Source organism: Poecile atricapillus, unplaced genomic scaffold (assembly GCF_030490865.1).
Source record: "Poecile atricapillus isolate bPoeAtr1 unplaced genomic scaffold, bPoeAtr1.hap1 scaffold_210, whole genome shotgun sequence".
Classification (NCBI taxonomy): Eukaryota; Metazoa; Chordata; class Aves; order Passeriformes; family Paridae; genus Poecile; species Poecile atricapillus.
In genome coordinates this window covers 4,619-25,141 of record NW_026709031.1, presented here as the reverse complement: position 1 = coordinate 25,141, position 20,523 = coordinate 4,619, and the positions used below count along the sequence as shown (strand labels likewise).

Sequence of the window (20,523 nt, the reverse complement as noted above, 5' to 3'; positions counted from 1 at the left end):
CTTCTTCCCATAACGCTTTGCTCCCCGCCTCCGCCAATCAGCGGAGAGAACCCTTCCTCCCGCCGTGCCCCGCGCGAGGTTTCCACCAATCACATCGCGTCCCTCTCCCCGCCGCCATGACAAGAAGGGCGTCACCACCACCGGGGCCAGGCAGGCTTTTATTGTCCCCAAAATGTCCCCAAAATGTCGCCGAGGTGGGGTCGGGGAGGGGTTCCCGGTGCTCCGGCTCAGCAGAACTTGACGCAGCCGCCGTGCCCGGTGCAGTCTGCGGGGAGGGGAGAGCGTGAGGGAGGGGAGGCCGGTGAGGGGACACTGAGGGGACAATGGGGACACTGAGGGGACAATGGGGACACTGAGGGGACACTGAGGGGACACAGGTGACAAACCCTGCAGGCTGATCCAGAAGCTCTGCAGCGTGGCCCTGCCCGTGACATCGCCGTGGCCCGCGGGGTTGCGGCGGCTGCTGGTGACGGTGAGGGGGCGGCCACCATCGGTCACCGCTGTCACCTCCACCTCCAGCAGGTGCCAGTCCGGGACACTGAGGGGACATTGGGGACATTGGGGACACTGAGGGGACACTGAGGGCGCGGCCACCATCGGTCACCGCTGTCACCTCCACCTCCAGCAGGTGCCAGTCCGGGACACTGAGGGGACAATGGGGACATTGGGGACACTGAGGGGACATTGGGGACACTGAGGGGACACTGAGGGGACATTGGGGACACTGAGGGGACATTGGGGACACTGAGGGGACACTGAGGGGACAATGGGGACACTAAGGGGACATTGGGGGGTGACAGTGTGGGGACAATGGGAGTGGCACAAGGAGGTGACAGGTGACACAGAGGTGACACAGAGGTGACACACAGGTACCCCCCCAGGTGTGACACAGGTGACACAGGTAGCACACGAAGTGCCACAGGTGTCACACAGGTACCCCCCAGACACCCCCCAGGTGACACAAGTGACCCCCAGGTGACAAAAATGACCCCCAGGTGCCCCCCGTGTTTCCCCAGGTGACACAAGCGTTCTGCCAGGTGACAAAAGTGACCCCCATGTCCCCCCAGATACCCCCCTGTCCCTCCAGGTGACAAAAGTGACCCCCAGGTTCCCCCAGACACCCCCCAGGTGACCCCAGACACCCCCCAGGTGACACAAGTGACCCCCAGGTGACAGAGGTGACCCCCATGTCCCCCCAGGTGACACAGGTGTCCCCACCTGGGCTGGGCCAGCAGACGGGCGGTGACGCGGTCGAAGCCCAGATACCCCTAGACACCCCCCAGGTGACCCCAGACACCCCCCAGGTGACACAGGTGACCCCCCAGGTGCCCCCCCAGGTGACAAAAGTGACCCCCAGGTGACACAGGTGACCCCCCAGGTGCCCCCCAGGTGACAAAAGTGACCCCCAGGTGACAAAAGTGACCCCCAGGTGACACAGGTGTCCCCAGGTACCCCCCAGATGCCAAAAGTGACCCCCAGGTGACAAAAATGACCCCCATGTCCCCCCAGGTGCCCCCCATGTCCCCCCAGGTGACGAAAGTGACCCCCAGGTGACACAGGTGTCCCCACCTGGGCTGGGCCAGCGGCGGGCGGTGACGCAGTCACCCAGGTACCCCCAGGTGACAAAAGTGACCCCCACATCCCCTCAGGTGCCCCCCAGGTGACAAAAGTGACTCCCATGTCCCCCCCAGGTGCCCACCATGTGACACAGGTGTCCCCACCTGGGCTGGGCCAGCAGGCGGGCGGTGGCATGGTCACCCAGGTACCCCCAGACACCCCCCAGGTGACACAGGTGACCCCCCGGGTGCCCCCAGGTGACAAAAGCGACCCCCAGGCGCCCCCAGGTGACACAAGTGACCACCAGGTGACACAGGTGTCTCCCCAGGTGACAAAAGTGACCCCCACATCCCCCCAGGTGACAGAAGTGCCCCCCAGATGACCCCCATGTCCCCCCAGGTGTCCCCCAGGTGACACAAGTGACCCCCAGGTGACACAGGTGACCCCCAGGTGCCCCCCATGTCCCCCCAGGTGACACAGGTGTCCCCACCTGGGCTGGGCCAGCAGGCGGGCAGTGACATGGTCACCCAGGTACCCCCAGGTGACACAAGTGACCCCCAGGTGACACAGGTGACCCCCAGGTGCCCCCCCAGGTGACACAGGTGTCCCCACCTGGGCTGGGCCAGCAGGCAGGCGGTGACGCGGTCGAACCCCAGGTACCCCCAGACACCCCCCAGGTGCCCCCCAGGTGCCCCCCATGTTCCCCCAGGTGTCCCCCAGGTGACAAAAGTGACCCCCAGGTATCCCCCAGGTGACAAAAGTGACCCCCAGGTGCCCCCCAGGTGACAAAAGTGACCCCCGGGTGACACAGGTGCCCCCGGATGACCCCCAGATGACCCCAGACACCCCCCAGGTGACACAAGTGACCCCCAGGTGACAGAGGTGACCCCCAGGTGTCCCCCAGGTGACACAGGTGTCCCCACCTGGGCTGGGCCAGCAGGCGGGCGGTGACGCGGTCGAAGCCCAGCCCGGGCGCGGCCAGCGCGGCGGCCGCCATGGCGTTGGTGTTGTTGGGGGCCAGCGCGCACAGCGGCCGCAGCGGCCCCCGGTACAGCTCCGTCACCGTCCCCGCGGCCACCGCGGCCACCAACCGATCCCGCAGCTGGCCCTGCGGCCGCAGGCTGGCCGGGGACACCGTCAGGGACACCGTCAGGGACTGCGGGGACAGGGGGACAGTGAGGGACAGATGGACATGGGGACATGGGGACAGTGAGGGACAGATGGACATGGGGACATGGGGCCACCAACCGATCCCGCAGCTGGCCCTGCGGCCGCAGGCTGGCCGGGGACACCGTCAGGGACACCGTCAGCGACTGTGGGGACAGGGGGACAGTCAGGGACAGGGGGACAGTGAGGGACAGGGGGACAGTGAGGGACAGGGGGACAGTCAGGGACAGGGGGACATGGGGACAGTGAGGGACATGGGGACAGTGAGGGACAGATGGACATGGGGACAGTGAGGGACAGGGGGACAGTGAGGGACAGATGGACATGGGGACAGTGAGGGACATGGGGACAGTGAGGGACATGGGGACATGGGGACAGTGAGGGACATGGGGACAGTGAGGGACAGGGGGACAGTGAGGGACAGGAGGACAGTGAGGGACAGATGGACATGGGGACAGTGAGGGACATGGGGACATGAGGACAGTGAGGGACTGCGGGGACAGTGAGGGACATGGGGACAGTGAGGGACAGGGGGACATGGGGACAGTGAGGGACAGGGGGACATGGGGACAGTCAGGGATGTGGGGACAGTGAGGGACAGGGGGACAGTGAGGGACTTGGGGACAGTGAGGGACAGGGGGACATGGGGACAGTGAGGGACAGGGGGACAGTGAGGGACTTGGGGACAGTGAGGGACAGGGGGACATGGGGACAGTGAGGGACAGATGGACACTGAGGGGACAACTGGACATCAGCTGGACATGGGGACAGTGAGGGACAGGGGGACAGTGAGGGACTTGGGGACATGGGGACAGTGAGGGACAGGGGGACATGGGGACAGTGAGGGACTTGGGGACAGTGAGGGACATGGGGACAGTGAGGGACATGGGGACAGTGAGGGACAGATGGACATGGGGACAGTGAGGGACAGGGGGACAGTGAGGGACAGATGGACACTGAGGGGACAACTGGACATCAGCTGGACATGGGGACAGCGGTGACAAGGTCAGGATCTCTCCCCAGTGTCCCCACGCGGTCCAGCCTGGCGATGTCCCCAGTGTCCCCAGTGTCCCCAGTGATGTCCCCAGTGTCACCTGCAGTGTCCCTGTCCGGTCCAGCCTGGCGATGTCCCCAGTGTCCCCAGTGTCCCCAATGTCCCCAGTGTCACCTGCAGTGTCCCTGTCCGGTCCAGCCTGGCGATGTCCCCAATGTCCCCAATGTCCCCAGTGTCCCCAGTGTCCCCAATGTCCCCAGTGTCCCCAATGTCACCTGCAGTGTCCCCAATGTCACCTGCAGTGTCCCCGCGCGGTCCAGCCTGGCGATGTCCTCGCAGCCCCACAGGGCCCCCCTGGGCACGTACAGGGTGTGGCCCCCCCGCGCCACCGCGGCCCGGAGCCGCCGCTCGGTGTCCGCGTCCGCCAGCGCCGACGGGGACCCCACCTGGGGACATCAGGGGACAGCATTGGGGACATGGGGACAGCATGGGGACATCATCAGGGACATGGGGACATCGTGGGATATCATTGGGGACATCATGGGGACATGGGGACAGCACTGGGGACCGCTCGGTGTCTGCGTCCGCCAGCGCCGACGGGGACCCCACCTGGGGACATCAGGGGACATCAGGGGACATCATGGGGACATCATCAGGGACATGGGGACATCATGGGGACATCATCAGGGACATGGGGACATCATGGGGACATTATCAGGGACATGGGGACATCATGGGGACATCATCAGGGACATGGGGACAGCACTGGGGACACGGGGACATGATGGGGACATGATGGGGACATGGGGACAGCACTGGGGACATGGGGACAGCACTGGGGACATCATCTGGGACATGGGGACATTATCAGGGACATGGGGACAGCACTGGGGACATGGGGACGGCATGGGATATCATTGGGGACATCAGGGGACAGCACTGGGGACATGGGGACATCATTGGGGACATGGGGACATCACGGGACAGCACTGGGGACATGGGGACATCATGGGGACATCATGGGGACATCATGGGGACATGGGGACAGCATCGGGGACATCATCAGGGACATGGGGACATCATGGGGACATGGGGACATCACGGGACAGCACTGGGGACATCATGGGGACATCATGGGGACATCATGGGGACATCATGGGGACATCATGGGGACATGGGGACAGCATCGGGGACATCATCAGGGACATGGGGACATCAGGGGACATCACCGGGGACACGAGGACCACTGGAGACCTCAGCTGGGACATGGGGACATGATGGGACAAAAGGGGACATCATGGGGACATCACTGGGGACACGGGGGGGGGGGGTTGGGGGCATTGGGGACATTGGGTGGGATTGGGGACATCAGGGGACACTGGGTGGGATTGGGGACATTGGGGACATTGAGGGCATTGGGGACATTGGGGACGCTGTACGGGTGACCCCGGCCCCCCCCGGTGTCCCCCCGGTGTCCCCGCGGTGTCCCCACAGTGTCCCCCCGGCCCCCCCCAGTGTCCCCAGGTGTCCCCGCGGTGTCCCCCCGATGTCACCATGGTGTCCCCGCGGTGTCCCCGAGGTGTCCCCAAGGTGTCCCCCCTGGCCCCCCGTGGTGTCCCCAGGTGTCCCCCCGGTGTCCTCCTGGTGTCCCCATGGTGTCCCCGCAGTGTCCCCCCGGTGTCCCCGAGGTGTCCCCCCGGTGTCCCCAGGTGTCCCCAGGTGTCCCCCCGGTGTCCTCCTGGTGTCCCCATGGTGTCCCCCTGGTGTCCCCGCGGTGTCTCCCAGGTGTCCCCACGGTCCCACGGTGTCCCCGCAGTGTCCCCCCGGTGTCCCCGAGGTGTCCCCCTGGTGTCCCCACGGTGTCCCCCCAGCCCCCCACGGTGTCCCCGAGGTGTCCCCCCAGTGTCCCCCCGGTGTCCCCGAGCTGTCCCCCCCATGTTCCCACAGTGTCCCCCCAGTGTCCCCACAGTGTCCCCATGGTGTCCCCCCGGTGTCTCCAGGTGTCCCGCGGTGTCCCCAGGTGTCCCCAGGTGTCCCCGAGGTGTCCCCAGGTGTCCCCCTGGTGTCCCCCCGGCCCCCCCCGGTGTCCCCAGGTGTCACCATCAGGTCCGCATGCCGCAGGATGTCCTCGCCGTGCTCCTGGACCACGCAGGGATGGGCCACCTCCACCACCAGGTGCACCCCGCTGGGGACACGGGGACAGCGTTGGGGACATGGGGACAGCGTCGGGGACATGGGGACACAGGGATGGACATGGGGACAGCGTTGGGGACATGGGGACAGCATCGGGGACATGGGGACATTGGGGACAGCGTTGGGGACATGGGGACAGTGCTGGGGACATGGGGACACAGGGATGGACATGGGGACAGTGTTGGGGACATGGGGACATTGAGGACATGGGGATGGACATGGGGACATTGGGGACACAGGGATGGACATGGGGACATGGGGACAGCATTGGGGACATGGGGACAACGTCAGGGACATTGGGGACAGTGTTGGGGACATTGAGGACATGGGGATGGACATGGGGACATGGGGACATGGGGACAGGACATGGGGACATTGGGGACGGGACAGGACTGGGGACATTGGGGACATGGGGATGCAGGGACAACGTCGGGGACATTGAGGACACGGGGACATTGGGGACAGCGTTGGGGACACTGGGGACATTGGGGACAGCGTTGGGGACATTGGGGACGGTGTTGGGGACATGGGGACAGCGTTGGGGACATTGGGGACAGCGTTGGGGACACGGGGATGGACATGGGGACATGGGGACACAGGGACAACGTCGGGGACATTGAGGACACGGGGACATTGGGGACAGCGTTGGGGACACTGGGGACACGGGGATGGATATGGGGACATGGGGACAGTGTTGGGGACATTGGGGACGGTGTTGGGGACATGGGGACAGTGTTGGGGACATTGGGGACATGGAGACACGGGGATGGACATGGGGACATGGGGACAGGACATGGGGACATTGGGGACAGTGTTGGGGACATTGGGTCACAGGGATGGATATGGGGACACGGGGACGGGACAGGACTGGGGACATGTGGACACGGGGACACAGGGACAACGTCGGGGACATTGGGGACACAGGGACATTGGGGACATTGGGGACACAGGGACATTGGGGACAGCGTTGGGGACATTGGGGACAGTGTTGGGGACACTGGGGACATGGGGATGGATATGGGGACATGGGGACAGTGTTGGGGACATGTGGACACGGGGACACAGGGACAACGTTGGGGACTTTGGGGACAGCGTTGGGGACAATGGGGACACGGGGATGGATATGGGGACATGGGGACAGTGTTGGGGACATTGGGGACATTGGGGACACAGGGACAACGTTGGGGACATTGGGGACACAGGGATGGACATGGGGACAGCGTTGGGGACACGGGGACAGGACTGGGGACATTGGGGACATGGGGATGGACATGGGGACATTGGGGACAACACTGGGGGATTTGGGGACATTTGGGGACATCTGGGGTGAATTTGGGCAGTTTTGGGGTGAATTTGAGAGGTTTTGGGATGAATTTGGCCATTTTGGGTTGAATTTGGCCGTTTTGGGGTGAATTTGGCCATTTTGGGGTGAATTTGGGCAGTTTTAGGGTGAATTCGGCCACTTTGTGTTGAATTTGGCCATTTTGGGATGAATTTGGGCAGTTTTAGGGTGAATTTGGGCCGTTTTAGGGTGAATTTGGCCATTTTGGGGTGAATTCGGCCACTTTGTGATGAATTTGGGCTGTTTTGGGATGAATTTGGCCATTTTGGGTCGAATTTGGCCATTTTGGGATGAGTTTGAGCAGTTTTGTGGTGAATTTGAGAGGTTTTGGGATGAACTTGGCCGTTTTGGGGTGAATTTGGCCATTTCAGGATGAATTTGGGCAGTTTTGGGGTGAATTTGGGCCCTTTTGGGATGAATTCGGGACATTTTGGGATTAATTTGGCCACTTCAGGTTGAATTTGGGCCATTTTGTGGTGAGTTTGGGCAGTTTTGGGATGAATTTGGGCCATTTTGGGGTGAATTTGGGCAGTTTTGGGGTAAATACAGGACATTTGTGTTGAATTTGGGCCGTTTTGTGGTGAATTTGAGAGGTTTTTGGGATGAATTTGGGGATTTTGGGGTGAATTTGGGGATTTTGGGGTGAATTTGGGCAGTTTTGTGGTGGATTTGAGAGGTTTTTGGGATGAATTTGGGGATTTTGGGGTGAATTTGGGGATTTTGGGGTGAATTCGGGCAATTGTGTGGTGAATTTGAGAGGTTTTTGGGATGAATTTGGGGATTTTGTGGTGGATTTGGGGTTTTTGGGATGAATTTGGGGATTTTGTGGTGAATTTGGGGGATTTTGGGGTGAATTTGGGCAGTTTTGTGGTGGATTTGAGAGGACTTTGGGGTGATTTTGGGGATTTTGGGGTGAATTTGGCCATTTTGTGGTGAATTTGGGCAGTTTTGTGGTGGATTTGAGAGGTTTTTGGGATGAATTTGGGGATTTTGGGATGAATTTGGCCATTTTGGGGTGAATTTGGGCAGTTTTGGGGTAAATACAGGAAATTTGTGTTGAATTCGGGCAGTTTTGTGGTGAATTTGAGAGGGTTTTGGGGTGAATTTGGGGATTTTGGGGTGAATTTGGGCAGTTTTGTGGTGAATTTGAGAGGGTTTTGGGGTGAATTTGGCCATTTTGTGGTGAATTTGGGGATTTTGGGGTGAATTTGGGCAGTTTTGTGGTGGATTTGAGAGGTTTTTGGGATGAATTTGTGGATTTTGTGGTGGATTTGTGGATTTTGGGGTGAATTTGGGTGTTTTTGGGTGTTTTTGGCTGTCTCACGTGTCGGGCAGCTGCCGCAGGTCCGTCAGGCGCAGCTCCGGGGGCAGCGGCTCCAGGGCCCCCCCGCGCCGGGCCCAGACAAAAACCAGGGAGAGACCCAGGGACGGGCCCTGGGACAGGAGCTGGGACACCAAAAACTGCCCTGGGGACATTGGGGACATCTGTGTCACCTCCTGTCACCCTGTGTCACCTCCTGTCACCCTGTGTCACCTCCTGTGTCACCTCCCCTGTGTCACCCCAGGGAGAGACCCAGGGAGGGGCCCTGGGACAGGAGCGGGGACACCAAAAACTGCCCTGGGGACATTGGGGACATCTGTGTCACCTTCTGTGTCACCTCCCTCTGTCACCTGTCACCTCCTGTGTCACCTCCTGTGTCACCTCCTGTGTCACCTCCTGTGTCACCTCCTGTCACCTCCTGTGTCACCTCCTGTCACCTCCTGTGTCACCTCCCCTGTGTCACCTCCTGTGTCACCTCCTGTGTCACCTCCTCTGTCACCTCCTGTCACCTCCTGTCACCTCCTGTGTCACCTCCTGTCACCTCCTGTGTCACCTCCTGTGTCACCTCCTGTGTCACCTCCTGTCACCTCCTGTGTCACCTCCTGTGTCACCTCCTGTGTCACCTCCTGTGTCACCTCCTGTCACCTCCTGTGTCACCTCCTGTCACCTCCTGTGTCACCTCCTGTGTCACCTCCTGTGTCACCTCCTGTCACCTCCTGTGTCACCTCCTGTGTCACCTCCTGTCACCTCCTGTGTCACCTCCTGTGTCACCTCCTGTGTCACCTCCTGTGTCACCTCCTGTCACCTCCTGTCACCTCCTGTGTCACCTCCTGTGTCACCTCCTGTCACCTCCTGTCACCTCCTGTGTCACCTCCTGTGTCACCTCCTGTCACCTCCTGTGTCACCTCCTGTGTCACCTCCTGTGTCACCTCCTGTGTCACCTCCTGTCACCTCCTGTGTCACCTCCTGTGTCACCTCCTGTCACCTCCTGTCACCTCCTGTGTCACCTCCTGTCACCTCCTGTCACCTCCTGTGTCACCTCCTGTGTCACCTCCTGTGTCACCTCCTGTGTCACCTCCTGTCACCTCCTGTGTCACCTCCTGTGTCACCTCCTGTCACCTCCTGTCACCTCCTGTGTCACCTCCTGTCACCTCCTGTGTCACCTCCTGTGTCACCTCCTGTCACCTCCTGTGTCACCTCCTGTCACCTCCTGTGTCACCTCCTGTGTCACCTCCTGTCACCTCCTGTGTCACCTCCTGTGTCACCTCCTGTGTCACCTCCTGTGTCACCTCCTGTGTCACCTCCTGTCACCTCCTGTCACCTCCTGTGTCACCTCCTGTGTCACCTCCTGTCACCTCCTCTGTCACCTCCTGTCACCTCCTGTGTCACCTCCTGTGTCACCTCCTGTGTCACCTCCTGTGTCACCTCCTGTGTCACCTCCTGTCACCTCCTGTGTCACCTCCTGTGTCACCTCCTGTCACCTCCTGTGTCACCTCCTGTCACCTCCTGTCACCTCCTGTGTCACCTCCTGTGTCACCTCCTGTGTCACCTCCTGTCACCTCCTGTGTCACCTCCTGTCACCTCCTGTCACCTCCTGTGTCACCTCCTGTCACCTCCTGTCACCTCCTGTGTCACCTCCTGTGTCACCTCCTGTGTCACCTCCTGTCACCTCCTGTGTCACCTCCTGTGTCACCTCCTGTCACCTCCTGTGTCACCTCCTGTCACCTCCTGTGTCACCTCCTGTGTCACCTCCTGTGTCACCTCCTGTCACCTCCTGTGTCACCTCCTGTCACCTCCTGTCACCTCCTGTCACCTCCTGTGTCACCTCCTGTGTCACCTCCTGTGTCACCTCCTGTCACCTCCTGTGTCACCTCCTGTGTCACCTCCTGTCACCTCCTGTCACCTCCTGTCACCTCCTGTGTCACCTCCTGTGTCACCTCCTGTGTCACCTCCTGTGTCACCTCCTGTCACCTCCTGTCACCTCCTGTGTCACCTCCTGTGTCACCTCCTGTGTCACCTCCTGTGTCACCTCCTGTGTCACCTCCGGTGTCACCTCCTGTGTCACCTCCTGTCACCTCCTGTGTCACCTCCTGTGTCACCTCCTGTCACCTCCTGTCACCTCCTGTCACCTCCTGTGTCACCTCCTGTGTCACCTCCTGTCACCTCCTGTGTCACCTCCTGTCACCTCCTGTCACCTCTTGTCACCTCCTGTGTCACCTCCTGTGTCACCTCCTGTGTCACCTCCTGTGTCACCTCCTGTCACCTCCTGTGTCACCTCCTGTGTCACCTCCTGTCACCTCTTGTCACCTCCTGTGTCACCTCCTGTGTCACCTCCTGCGTCACCTCCTGCGTCACCTCCTGTCACCTCCTGTGTCACCTCCTGTCACCTCCTGTCACCTCCTGTGTCACCTCCTGTCACCTCCTGTCACCTCCTGTGTCACCTCCTGTCACCTCCTGTGTCACCTCCTGTGTCACCTCCTGTCACCTCCTGTGTCACCTCCTGTGTCACCTCCTGTGTCACCTCCTGTGTCACCTCCTGTGTCACCTCCTGTCACCTCCTGTGTCACCTCCTGTGTCACCTCCTGTGTCACCTCCTGTCACCTCCTGTCACCTCCTGTGTCACCTCCTGTCACCTGTGTCACCTCCTGTGTCACCTCCTGTGTCACCTCCTGTCACCTCCTGTCACCTCCTGTGTCACCTCCTGTGTCACCTCCTGTGTCACCTCCTGTCACCTCCTGTCACCTCCTGTGTCACCTCCTGTGTCACCTCCTGTGTCACCTCCTGTGTCACCTCCTGTCACCTCCTGTGTCACCTCCTGTGTCACCTCCTGTGTCACCTCCTGTGTCACCTCCTGTCACCTCCTGTGTCACCTCCTGTGTCACCTCCTGTGTCACCTCCTGTCACCTCCTGTGTCACCTCCTGTGTCACCTCCTGTGTCACCTCCTGTGTCACCTCCTGTCACCTCCTGTCACCTCCTGTGTCACCTCCTGTCACCTCCTGTCACCTCCTGTGTCACCTCCTGTGTCACCTCCTGTGTCACCTCCTGTGTCACCTCCTGTCACCTCCTGTCACCTCCTGTGTCACCTCCTGTGTCACCTCCTGTGTCACCTCCTGTGTCACCTCCTGTCACCTCCTGTCACCTCCTGTGTCACCTCCTGTGTCACCTCCTGTGTCACCTCCTGTCACCTCCTGTGTCACCTCCTGTGTCACCTCCTGTGTCACCTCCTGTGTCACCTCCTGTGTCACCTCCTGTCACCTCCTGTCACCTCCTGTGTCACCTCCTGTGTCACCTCCTGTGTCACCTCCTGTGTCACCTCCTGTCACCTCCTGTGTCACCTCCTGTGTCACCTCCTGTGTCACCTCCTGTGTCACCTCCTGTGTCACCTCCTGTCACCTCCTGTGTCACCTCCTGTCACCTTCTGTGTCACCTCCTGTGTCACCTCCTGTGTCACCTCCTGTCACCTCCTGTGTCACCTCCTGTGTCACCTCCTGTCACCTCCTGTGTCACCTCCTGTGTCACCTCCTGTGTCACCTCCTGTCACCTCCTGTCACCTCCTGTCACCTCCTGTGTCACCTCCTGTGTCACCTCCTGTGTCACCTCCTGTCACCTCCTGTGTCACCTCCTGTCACCTCCTGTGTCACCCCCTGTGTCACCTCCTGTGTCACCTCCTGTCACCCCCTGTGTCACCTCCTGTGTCACCTCCTGTGTCACCTCCTGTCACCTCCTGTGTCACCTCCTGTCACCTCCTGTGTCACCTCCTGTGTCACCTCCTCTGTCACCTCCTGTGTCACCTCCTGTGTCACCTCCTGTGTCACCCCCGGGGACAGCCCCAGTCCCTCCCAGTGTCCCCAGTGTCCCATCCCCGTCCCTCCCAGTATGGACCAGTTCCCCCCAGTTCCCCCCAGTTCTCTCTGAAACAACCCCAAACCTCCCCAAAATCACCCCAAAATCACCCCCAGTTTAATCTCAGTTTAATCCCAGTTCAATCCCAGTTTATCCCAGTTCAATCCCAGTTTAATCCCAGTTTATCCCAGTTTAATCCCAGTTCAATCCCAGTCCATCCCACTTTAATCCCAGTTCAATCCCAGTTTATCCCAGTTTAATCCCAGTTCAATCCCAGTTCATCCCAGTTCATCCCAGTCCCCCCTAGTTCAATCCCAGTTAATCCCAGTTCAATCCGAGTCACCCCAGTCCCCTCCCAGTCCCTCCCAGTTTAATCCCAGTTCCGCCAGTGTCACCTCCCAGTTCCCCCAGTTCAATCCCAGTTTATCCCAGTTTAATCCCAGTTCAATCCCAGTTTATCCCAGTTCTCCCCAGTCCCTCCCAGTTCCCCTGAGTTTATCCCAGTGTCCCCCAGTTCAATCCCAGTTCAATCCCAGTCCATCCCAGTCCCTCCCAGTTTCCCCAGTTCAATCCCAGTTCAATCTCAGTTTAATCCCAGTTCATCCCAGTTCATCCCAGTTTAATCCCAGTTCAATCCCAGTTCAATCCCAGTCCCTCCCAGTCCCCCCCAGTCCATCCCAGTCCATCCCAGTTCAATCCCAGTTCAATCCCAGTTTATCCCAGTTCTCCCCAGTCCCTCCCAGTTCCCCTGAGTTTATCCCAGTGTCCCCCAGTTCAATCCCAGTTCATCCCAGTCCATCCCAGTCCCTCCCAGTCCCTCCCAGTCCCCCCCAGTCCATCCCAGTTTCCCGTACCCAGTTTTCCGTATCCCAGGATCCCGACCCGCCGGGGCTGCGGCTGCTCCGCCATGGCCTGGGGGCAGCAATTAGCGCTAATTAACACCAATTAGCGCTAATTAACACCAATTAGTGCTCATTAACCCCAAACCGCCCTAATTAACACCAATTAGTGCTCATTAACCCCCAAATCCCACTAATTAACAGCAATTAGTGGTCATTAACCCCCAAACCGCACTAATTAACACCAATTAGCGCTCATTAACCCCCAAACCGCCCTAATTAACCCCAAAACCGCCCTAATTAACCCCCAAACCGCACTAATTAACTTCAAATTCCCCTAATTAACCCCCAAACCGCACTAATTAACACCAATTAGCGCTCATTAACCCCCAAACCGCCCTAATTAACCCCAAAACCGCCCTAATTAACCCCCAAACCGCACTAATTAACTTCAAATTCCCCTAATTAACCCCAAACCGCACTAATTAACCTGCACACCGCCCTAATTAGCCCTCAAACCGCATTAATTAGCCCCAAACCGCACTAATTAACTTCAAATCCCCCTAATTAACCCTCAAACCGCCCTAATTAACCCCCAAACTGCACTAATTAACACAAATTAGCGCTCATTAACCCCCAAACCGCCCTAATTAACCCCGAAACCGCACTAATTAACCCCCAAACCGCACTAATTAACCCCAAAACGCCCTAATTAACCCCGAAACCGCACTAATTAACCCCAAACTTCACTAATTAACCCCCAATCCGCCCCTAATTAACCCCCAGATTACCTCCCCCGCCCTAATCACCCTTTAATTAACGCCTCCCACCCCCTAATTAACCCCGCACCCCTTCATTACAGCCCAAATTAACCCCGAACTCACTAATTACCGCCCAAATTAACCCCAAACTCACTAATTACCGCCCTAATTAACCCCAAACTCACTAATTAGGGGCCAAATTAACCCCAAACTCACTAATTACCGCCCAAATTAACCCCGAACTCACTAATTAGCGCCCAAATTAACCCCAAACTCACTAATTACCGCCCTAATTAACGCCGAACTCACTAATTACCGCCCTAATTAACCCCGAACTCACTAATTACCGCCCAAATTAACCCCGAACTCACTAATTACCGCCCTAATTAACCCCAGACTCACTAATTACCCCCCAAATGAACCCCAAACTCACTAATTACCGCTTTAATTAACCCCAGACTCACTAATTAGCGGCCGTTCCCCTCCCCCACCGGCCCGCGCGCCCTTTGCCCCCCCCGCCCCTCCCCCACCCCCAACATCCGGGAACTTCCGGGGGGGGAGGGGCGGGGGGGGAGGAACCAAGTCAAGGTTTTAGGGGGGGGGTCCTCAAGTTTTGGAATGGTCCAATTTTTTGGGGGGGGGGGTCGGAGCCCAGGGACCCCAAATTTTGGGGAGGGGTCCCCAAATTTTTTAGGGAGATTCCATTTTTTTCGGGGGGGTCGTAATCCTGGGACCCTTTTTTGGGGAGGGGTCCCCAATTTTGGAATGGTCCAATTTATTTTGGGGGGGGGGTCGCACCTTTGGGACCCCAAATTTTGGGAAGGTCCCATTTTTTTGCGGGGGGTCGCTTTTTGGGATTCTCTTTTGGGGAGGGGTCCCCAAATTTTGGGATGGTCCAATTTTTTTGGGGGGGTGTTTGGCTCCTTTGGGATCCTCTTTTGGGGAGGGGTCCCCAAATTTTTTGGGGAGGTTCCATTTTTTTGGGGGGGGGGGTCGCACCCTGGGACCCTTTTTTGGAATGGTCCAATTTTTTGGGGGGAGGGGGTGTCTCACTTTTGGGACCCCTAATTTTGGGAAGGTCCCATTATTGGGGGGGGGTCGCACTCCTGGGTCCCTTTTTTGGGGAGGGGTCCCCAAATTTTGGGATGGTCCCATTTTTTTGGGGGGGGGTTTGGCTCCTTTGGGTCCCTTTTTTGGGGAGGGGTCCCCAAATTTTTTAGGGAGATTCCATTTTTTATGGAGGGGGGTCGCACCCCTGGGACCTTTTTTTGGAATGGTCCAATTTTTTTGGGGGGGGGGCGTGTCTCACTTTTGGGACCCCTAATTTTGGGAAGGTCCCATTATTGCGGGGGGGTCGCACTCCTGGGACCCTTTTTTGGGGGGCGGTCCCCAAATTTTGGAATGGTCCAATTTATTTTGGGGGGGGGGGTCGCACTCCTGGGACCCTTTTTTGGGGGAGGGTCCCCCAAATTTTGGGATGGTCCAATTTTTTTTCGAGGGGGGGTCGCACCTTTGAGACCCCAAATTTTGGGAAGGTCCCATTTTTTTGGGGGGGGTCGCTCCTTTGGGATCCTCTTTTGGGGAGGGGTCCCCAAATTTTTGAATGGTCCAATTTTTTGGGGGGGGGTTTGGCTCCTTTGGGTCCATTTTTTGGGGAGGGGTCCCCAAATTTTTTAGGGGGGTTCCATTTTTTGGGAGGGGGGGTCGCACCCCTGGGACCCTTTTTTGGAACGGTCCAATTTTTTAGGGGGGGGGGTCGCACCTTTGAGACCCCAAATTTTGGGATGGGTCCAATTTTTTTGGGGGGGGATCGCACCTTTGGGATCCTTTTTTGGGGAGGGGTCCCCAAATTTTTTTGGGAGGTTCCATTTTTTTGGGGGGGGCTGTCGTACCTTTGGGATCCTTTTTTGGAACAGTCCAATCTTTTTAGGGGGGGGTCGTACCCCAGGGACCCCAAATTTTGGGGAGGGGTCCCCAAATTTTTTAGGGAGGTTCCATTTTTGGGGGGGGGGTCGCACCCCTGGGACCCCAAATTTTAGAATGGTCCAAGTTTTTTGGGGGGGGGGTCGCACTCCTGGGCTCCTTTTTTGGGGGAGGGTCCCCCAAATTTTGGGATGGTCCAATTTTTTTCGAGGGGGGGGTCGCACCTTTGAGACCCCAAATTTTGGGAAGGTCCCATTTTTTTGGGGGGGGTCGCACTCCTGGGATCCTCTTTTGGGGAGGGGTCCCCAAATTTTGGAATGGTCCCATTTTTTTGGGGTGGGGTTTGGCTCCTTTGGGTCCCTTTTTTGGGGAGGGGTCCCCAAATTTTTTAGGGAGGTTCCATTTTTTGGGGTGGGGGGGGTCGCACCCCTGGGACCCCAAATTTTAGAATGGTCCAATTTTTTGGGAGGGGGGGTCGCACCTTTGGGACCCCAAATTTTGGGGAGGGGTCCCCAAATTTTTTAGGGAGATTCCATTTTTTTTCGGGGGGGTCTTAATCCTGGGACCCCAAATTTTGGGGGGGGTCCCCAAATTTTGGAATGGTCCAATTTTTTGGGGGGGGGGGGTCGCACCTTTGAGACCCCAAATTTTGGAAGGTCCCATTTTTTGGGGGGGGGTTGGCTCCTTTGGGTCCCTTTTTTGAGGAGGGGTCCCCAAATTTTGGAATGGTCCAATTTCTTTTTTTGGGGGGGGGTCGCAATCCTGGGACCCTTTTTTGGGGAGGGGTCCCCAAATTTTTTAGGGGGGTTCCATTTTTTTAGGGGGGGGTCGCACCTTTGAGACCCAAATTTTGGGAAGGTTCCATTTTTTGGGGGGGGTCGTAGCCCAGGGACCCCAAATTTTGGGGGGGGGTCCCCAAATTTTTTAGGGAGATTCCATTTTTTATGGGGGGAGGGTCGTAATTCTGGGGACCCCAAATTTTGGGGGTGGTCCCCAAATTTGGAATGGTCCAATTTATTTTGGGGGGGGGTCGCAATCCTGGGCTCCTTTTTTGGGGGAGGGTCCCCCAAATTTTGGGATGGTCCAATTTTTTTTCGAGGGGGGGGTCTCACTTTTGGGACCCCTAATTTTGGAAGGTCCCATTATTGGGGGGGGGTCGCACTCCTGGGTCCCTTTTTTGGGGGAGGGGCCCCCAAATTTTGGGATGGTCCAATTTTTTTCGAGGGAGGGGTCGCACCTTTGAGACCCCAAATTTTGGGAAGGTCCCATTTTTCGGGGGGGTCGCACTCCTGGGTCCCTTTTTTGGGGAGGGGTCCCCAGATTTTGGGAAGGTCCCATTTTTTTGGGGGGGGGTTTGGCTCCTTTGGGATCCTCTTTTAGGGAGGGGTCCCCAAATTTTTTAGGGAGATTCCATTTTTTTGGGGGGGGGTCGCACCCCTGGGACCCCAAATTTCGGGGGGCGGTCCCCAAATTTTGGAATGGTCCAATTTTTAGGGGGGGGGTCGCAATCCTGGGCTCCTTTTTTGGGGAGGGGTCCCAAATTTTTTAGGGGGGTTCCATTTTTTTAGGGGGGGGTCGCACCTTTGAGACCCCAAATTTGGGAAGGTTCCATTTTTTGGGGGGGGGGGTAGCACCTTTGGGACCCCAAATTTTGGGGAGGGGTCCCCAAATTTTTTAGGGAGATTCCATTTTTTTGGGGGGGGTCGCTCCTTTGGGTCCCTTTTTTGGGGAGGGGTCCCCAAATTTTGGGATGGTCCAATTTTTTTGGGGGGTCGCCCCTTTGAGACCCCAAATTTTGGGAGGGGGTGTCTCATTTTTGGGGGGGGGGTCTCACCGCCCCTGGGGAGCGTTTTTTGGGGGAGGGGTCCCCATTTTGGGGGGGGTGGGGTCGCACCCCCCGGTTCCATTTTTGGGGTCCCCTCCCCCCCCCGGATCCCATTTTTTTCGGGGGGGGGGGGGGGGGTGAGTTCCCGGTCTCCGCGCTGTTCCCGTTACCATGGGTACCGCCCCTTCCGTTACCATGGCAACCGCTGTTCCCGCTGTGTGCGCCCCTCCCCGCGCCTCTCCCGTTACCATGGCAACGGCTGTTCCCGCTGTGTTCGCCCCTCCCCGCGCCGCTCCCGTTACCATGGCAACCGCTGTTCCCGCTGTTTCCGCTCCTCCCCCGCGCCTCTCCCGTTACCATGGCAACCGCTGTTCCCGCTGTGTTTGCCCCTCCCCGTGCCGCTCCCGGTACCATGGGAACCGCTGTTCCCTCTGTGTGCACCCCTCCCCGCGCTGCTCCCGTTACCATGGGAACCGCTGTTCCCTCTGTATCCACACCTCCCCGCGCTACTCCCGTTACCATGGGAACCGCTGTTCCTGCTCCTCCCCGTACTGCTCCCGTTACCATGGGAACCGCTGTTTTCTCTCCCCTCCCCGCGCCGCTCCCGTTACCATGGCAACCGCTGTTCCCTCTATGTCCACCCCTCCCCGCGATACTCCCGTTACCATGGGAACCGCTGTTCCCTCTGTGTCCACCCCTCCCCGCGCCGCTCCCGTTACCATGGGAACCGCTGTTCCTGCTCCTCCCGGCCTGTTGCCATGGGAACCGCTGTTCCCGCTGTTTCCGCCCCTCCCCCGCGCCTCTCCCGTTACCGTGGGAACCGCTGTTCCTGCCCCACTCCCGTTACCATGGCAACCGCCGTTCCCGCAGCCGCTCCCTCTCCCTCCGCGCCGCCGTCGCCATGGTAACCCCGCAGTGCCCTCCCCCTCCCCCCGCTCGGTTTCCATGGCAACGGCGCATCCGCAGCGCGCTCCCCCCGTTCCCATGGCAACGGGAACAGCGGGGGGAGGGGACGCTCCCCCCCCGGGATTTGGGGGGGGTTTGGAGGCGGTTTTTGGGGCATTTTGGGAAAATTTGGGAAATTTTGGGGAGATTCGGGTGATTTTGGGGCGGATTTGGGGCATTTTGGGGTTATTTTGGGGGGATTTGGGGCATTTTGGGTATTTTGGGTAATTCGGGGGGATTTTTAGGTGGTTTTGGGGCGTTTTAGGACATTTTGGTGGGGATTTGGGGAGAATTTTGGTGGTTTTGGGCATTTTAAAGGGATTTTTAGGGTATTTTTAGAGCAGCTTTAGGGTATTTTGGGGTGGTTTGGGGTTTTTTTGTGTTTTCTGTGATTTTAGGGTAATTTTGGGCTGTTTTGGTGCAGTTTTAGCGAGTTTTTGGGGTAATTTTGGGATATTTTAGGTGTGGCTTTTGGGGAGTTTTTGGGATCGTTTTGGGGGGTTTTGTTGGAGTTTGGGGCCGTTTTTAAAGATTTTTTTATTTGTATTTTTTTGGTGTTTTGGGATAATTTGGGGTGGTTTTGATGAAGTTTTGGGGGAATTTTTGGGGGCCATTTTGGGGGAATTTTTGGGGGTAATTTGGGATATTTTTGGTGCAGTTTTCCAGCATTTTTTGGGGGATTTTTGATGTGGATTTTGGGGCATTTTTGGGGTATTTTTGGTGCAGTTTTGAAGTTTTTTTTAGCGAGATTTTCGGGTAGTTTTGAAGTGGATTTGAAGTTGGTTTTGGGGCGATTTTGGGGTATTTTTGAAGCGGTTTTTTGGGTGAAGTTTTGGGGTATTTTTGGGGTGGTTTGGGGGTGAATTTGGTGTGGTTTTGGTGACGTTTCTGGAACATTCTCGGCTTCTCCATGGTTGCTCCAGTCCAGGGTCATTCACACCCCGAAAAAAAACCCAAATTCATTAAAAACCACCCGAACCCACCCCAAATCACCCCAAAACCGACCCAAAATCACCCAAAACCCACCCAAAATCACCCCAAAACAGACCCAAAATCACCCAAATCCATCCCAAACCATCCCCAAACCACCCAGACCCACCCTCCAGCCTCCTAAAACTACAAAAAAACCCCAAAATCATCCAAAAACCACCTGAAAACCACCCAAAACCACCCCAAAATCACCCAAAAATCCATAAAAAACACCCCCAAACCATCCCAAAATCATCCCAAAATCCACAAAAAACACCCCCAAACCATCCCAAAATCATCCCAAACCACCCTAAAACCACCCCAAAACCCCTCAAACCCGTCTGGAATCAGCCAAAACCACCCCAAAGCACAAAAAAATCACCCCAAAACAACCAAAAACCACCCAAACCCACCCCAAACCTGGCTTAAAACATCCCAAACCCGTCCTAAACCATCCAAACCCCCCAAAAATCATCCCAAAACCCCCTAAAATCACCCAAACCCACCCCAAACCCATCCTAAATCACCCAAAACCCCTTAAACCCATCCTAAACCACCCAAATCCACCCCAAACACCCAAAAAATCACCCCAAACCCATCCTAAATCAACCCAAAACCCCTTAAACCCATCCTAAACCACCCAAATCCACCCCAAACACCCAAAAAATCACCCCAAACCCATCCTAAATCAACCCAAAACCCCTTAAACCCATCCTAAACCACCCAAATCCACCCCAAACACCCAAAAAATCACCCCAAACCCATCCTAAATCACCCCAAAACCCCTTAAACCCACCCCAAACCTGGCTTAAATCACCCCAAACCCGTCCTAAACCACTCAAA

General features: G+C 57.6%; 1 protein-coding gene and 2 long non-coding RNA genes across 20 annotated transcripts; all 3 read right to left on the bottom strand.

Annotated features, from left to right (window-relative positions):
* Positions 1 to 113: 113 nt before the first annotated feature.
* On the bottom strand, positions 114 to 8,714 carry LOC131574266 (aspartate dehydrogenase domain-containing protein-like; the record flags this gene model as incomplete). Its single annotated transcript, XM_058828704.1, has 6 exons — positions 114 to 265; positions 387 to 538; positions 2,481 to 2,713; positions 4,015 to 4,164; positions 5,819 to 5,903; positions 8,578 to 8,714. Coding segments are annotated over 6 exons (795 nt in total), but the record flags the coding sequence as incomplete, so codon positions are not given.
* Positions 8,715 to 8,926: 212 nt separating this feature from the next.
* On the bottom strand, positions 8,927 to 10,609 carry LOC131574267 (uncharacterized). Of its 14 annotated transcripts, none has more exons than XR_009276432.1 (3): positions 9,988 to 10,603; positions 9,128 to 9,919; positions 8,927 to 9,001 (listed from the first exon to the last, which is right to left on the bottom strand). It is a non-coding gene; the product is annotated as an uncharacterized LOC131574267 (long non-coding RNA). The 14 variants fall into 14 exon arrangements; XR_009276431.1 differs by having other exon boundaries at positions 8,938 to 9,023; XR_009276430.1 differs by having other exon boundaries at positions 8,968 to 9,023; positions 9,116 to 9,919.
* Positions 10,610 to 10,641: 32 nt separating this feature from the next.
* LOC131574269 (uncharacterized) lies at positions 10,642 to 12,204 on the bottom strand. Of its 5 annotated transcripts, XR_009276445.1 has the most exons (5): positions 12,071 to 12,204; positions 11,241 to 11,990; positions 11,016 to 11,153; positions 10,780 to 10,849; positions 10,642 to 10,693 (listed from the first exon to the last, which is right to left on the bottom strand). It is a non-coding gene; the product is annotated as an uncharacterized LOC131574269 (long non-coding RNA). The 5 variants fall into 5 exon arrangements; XR_009276448.1 differs by lacking the exons at positions 10,642 to 10,693; positions 10,780 to 10,849 and having other exon boundaries at positions 10,962 to 11,153; positions 11,241 to 11,502; positions 11,559 to 11,990; XR_009276446.1 differs by lacking the exons at positions 10,642 to 10,693; positions 10,780 to 10,849 and having other exon boundaries at positions 10,962 to 11,153; positions 11,241 to 11,558; positions 11,591 to 11,990.
* Between the last annotated feature and the right edge of the window lie 8,319 nt (positions 12,205 to 20,523).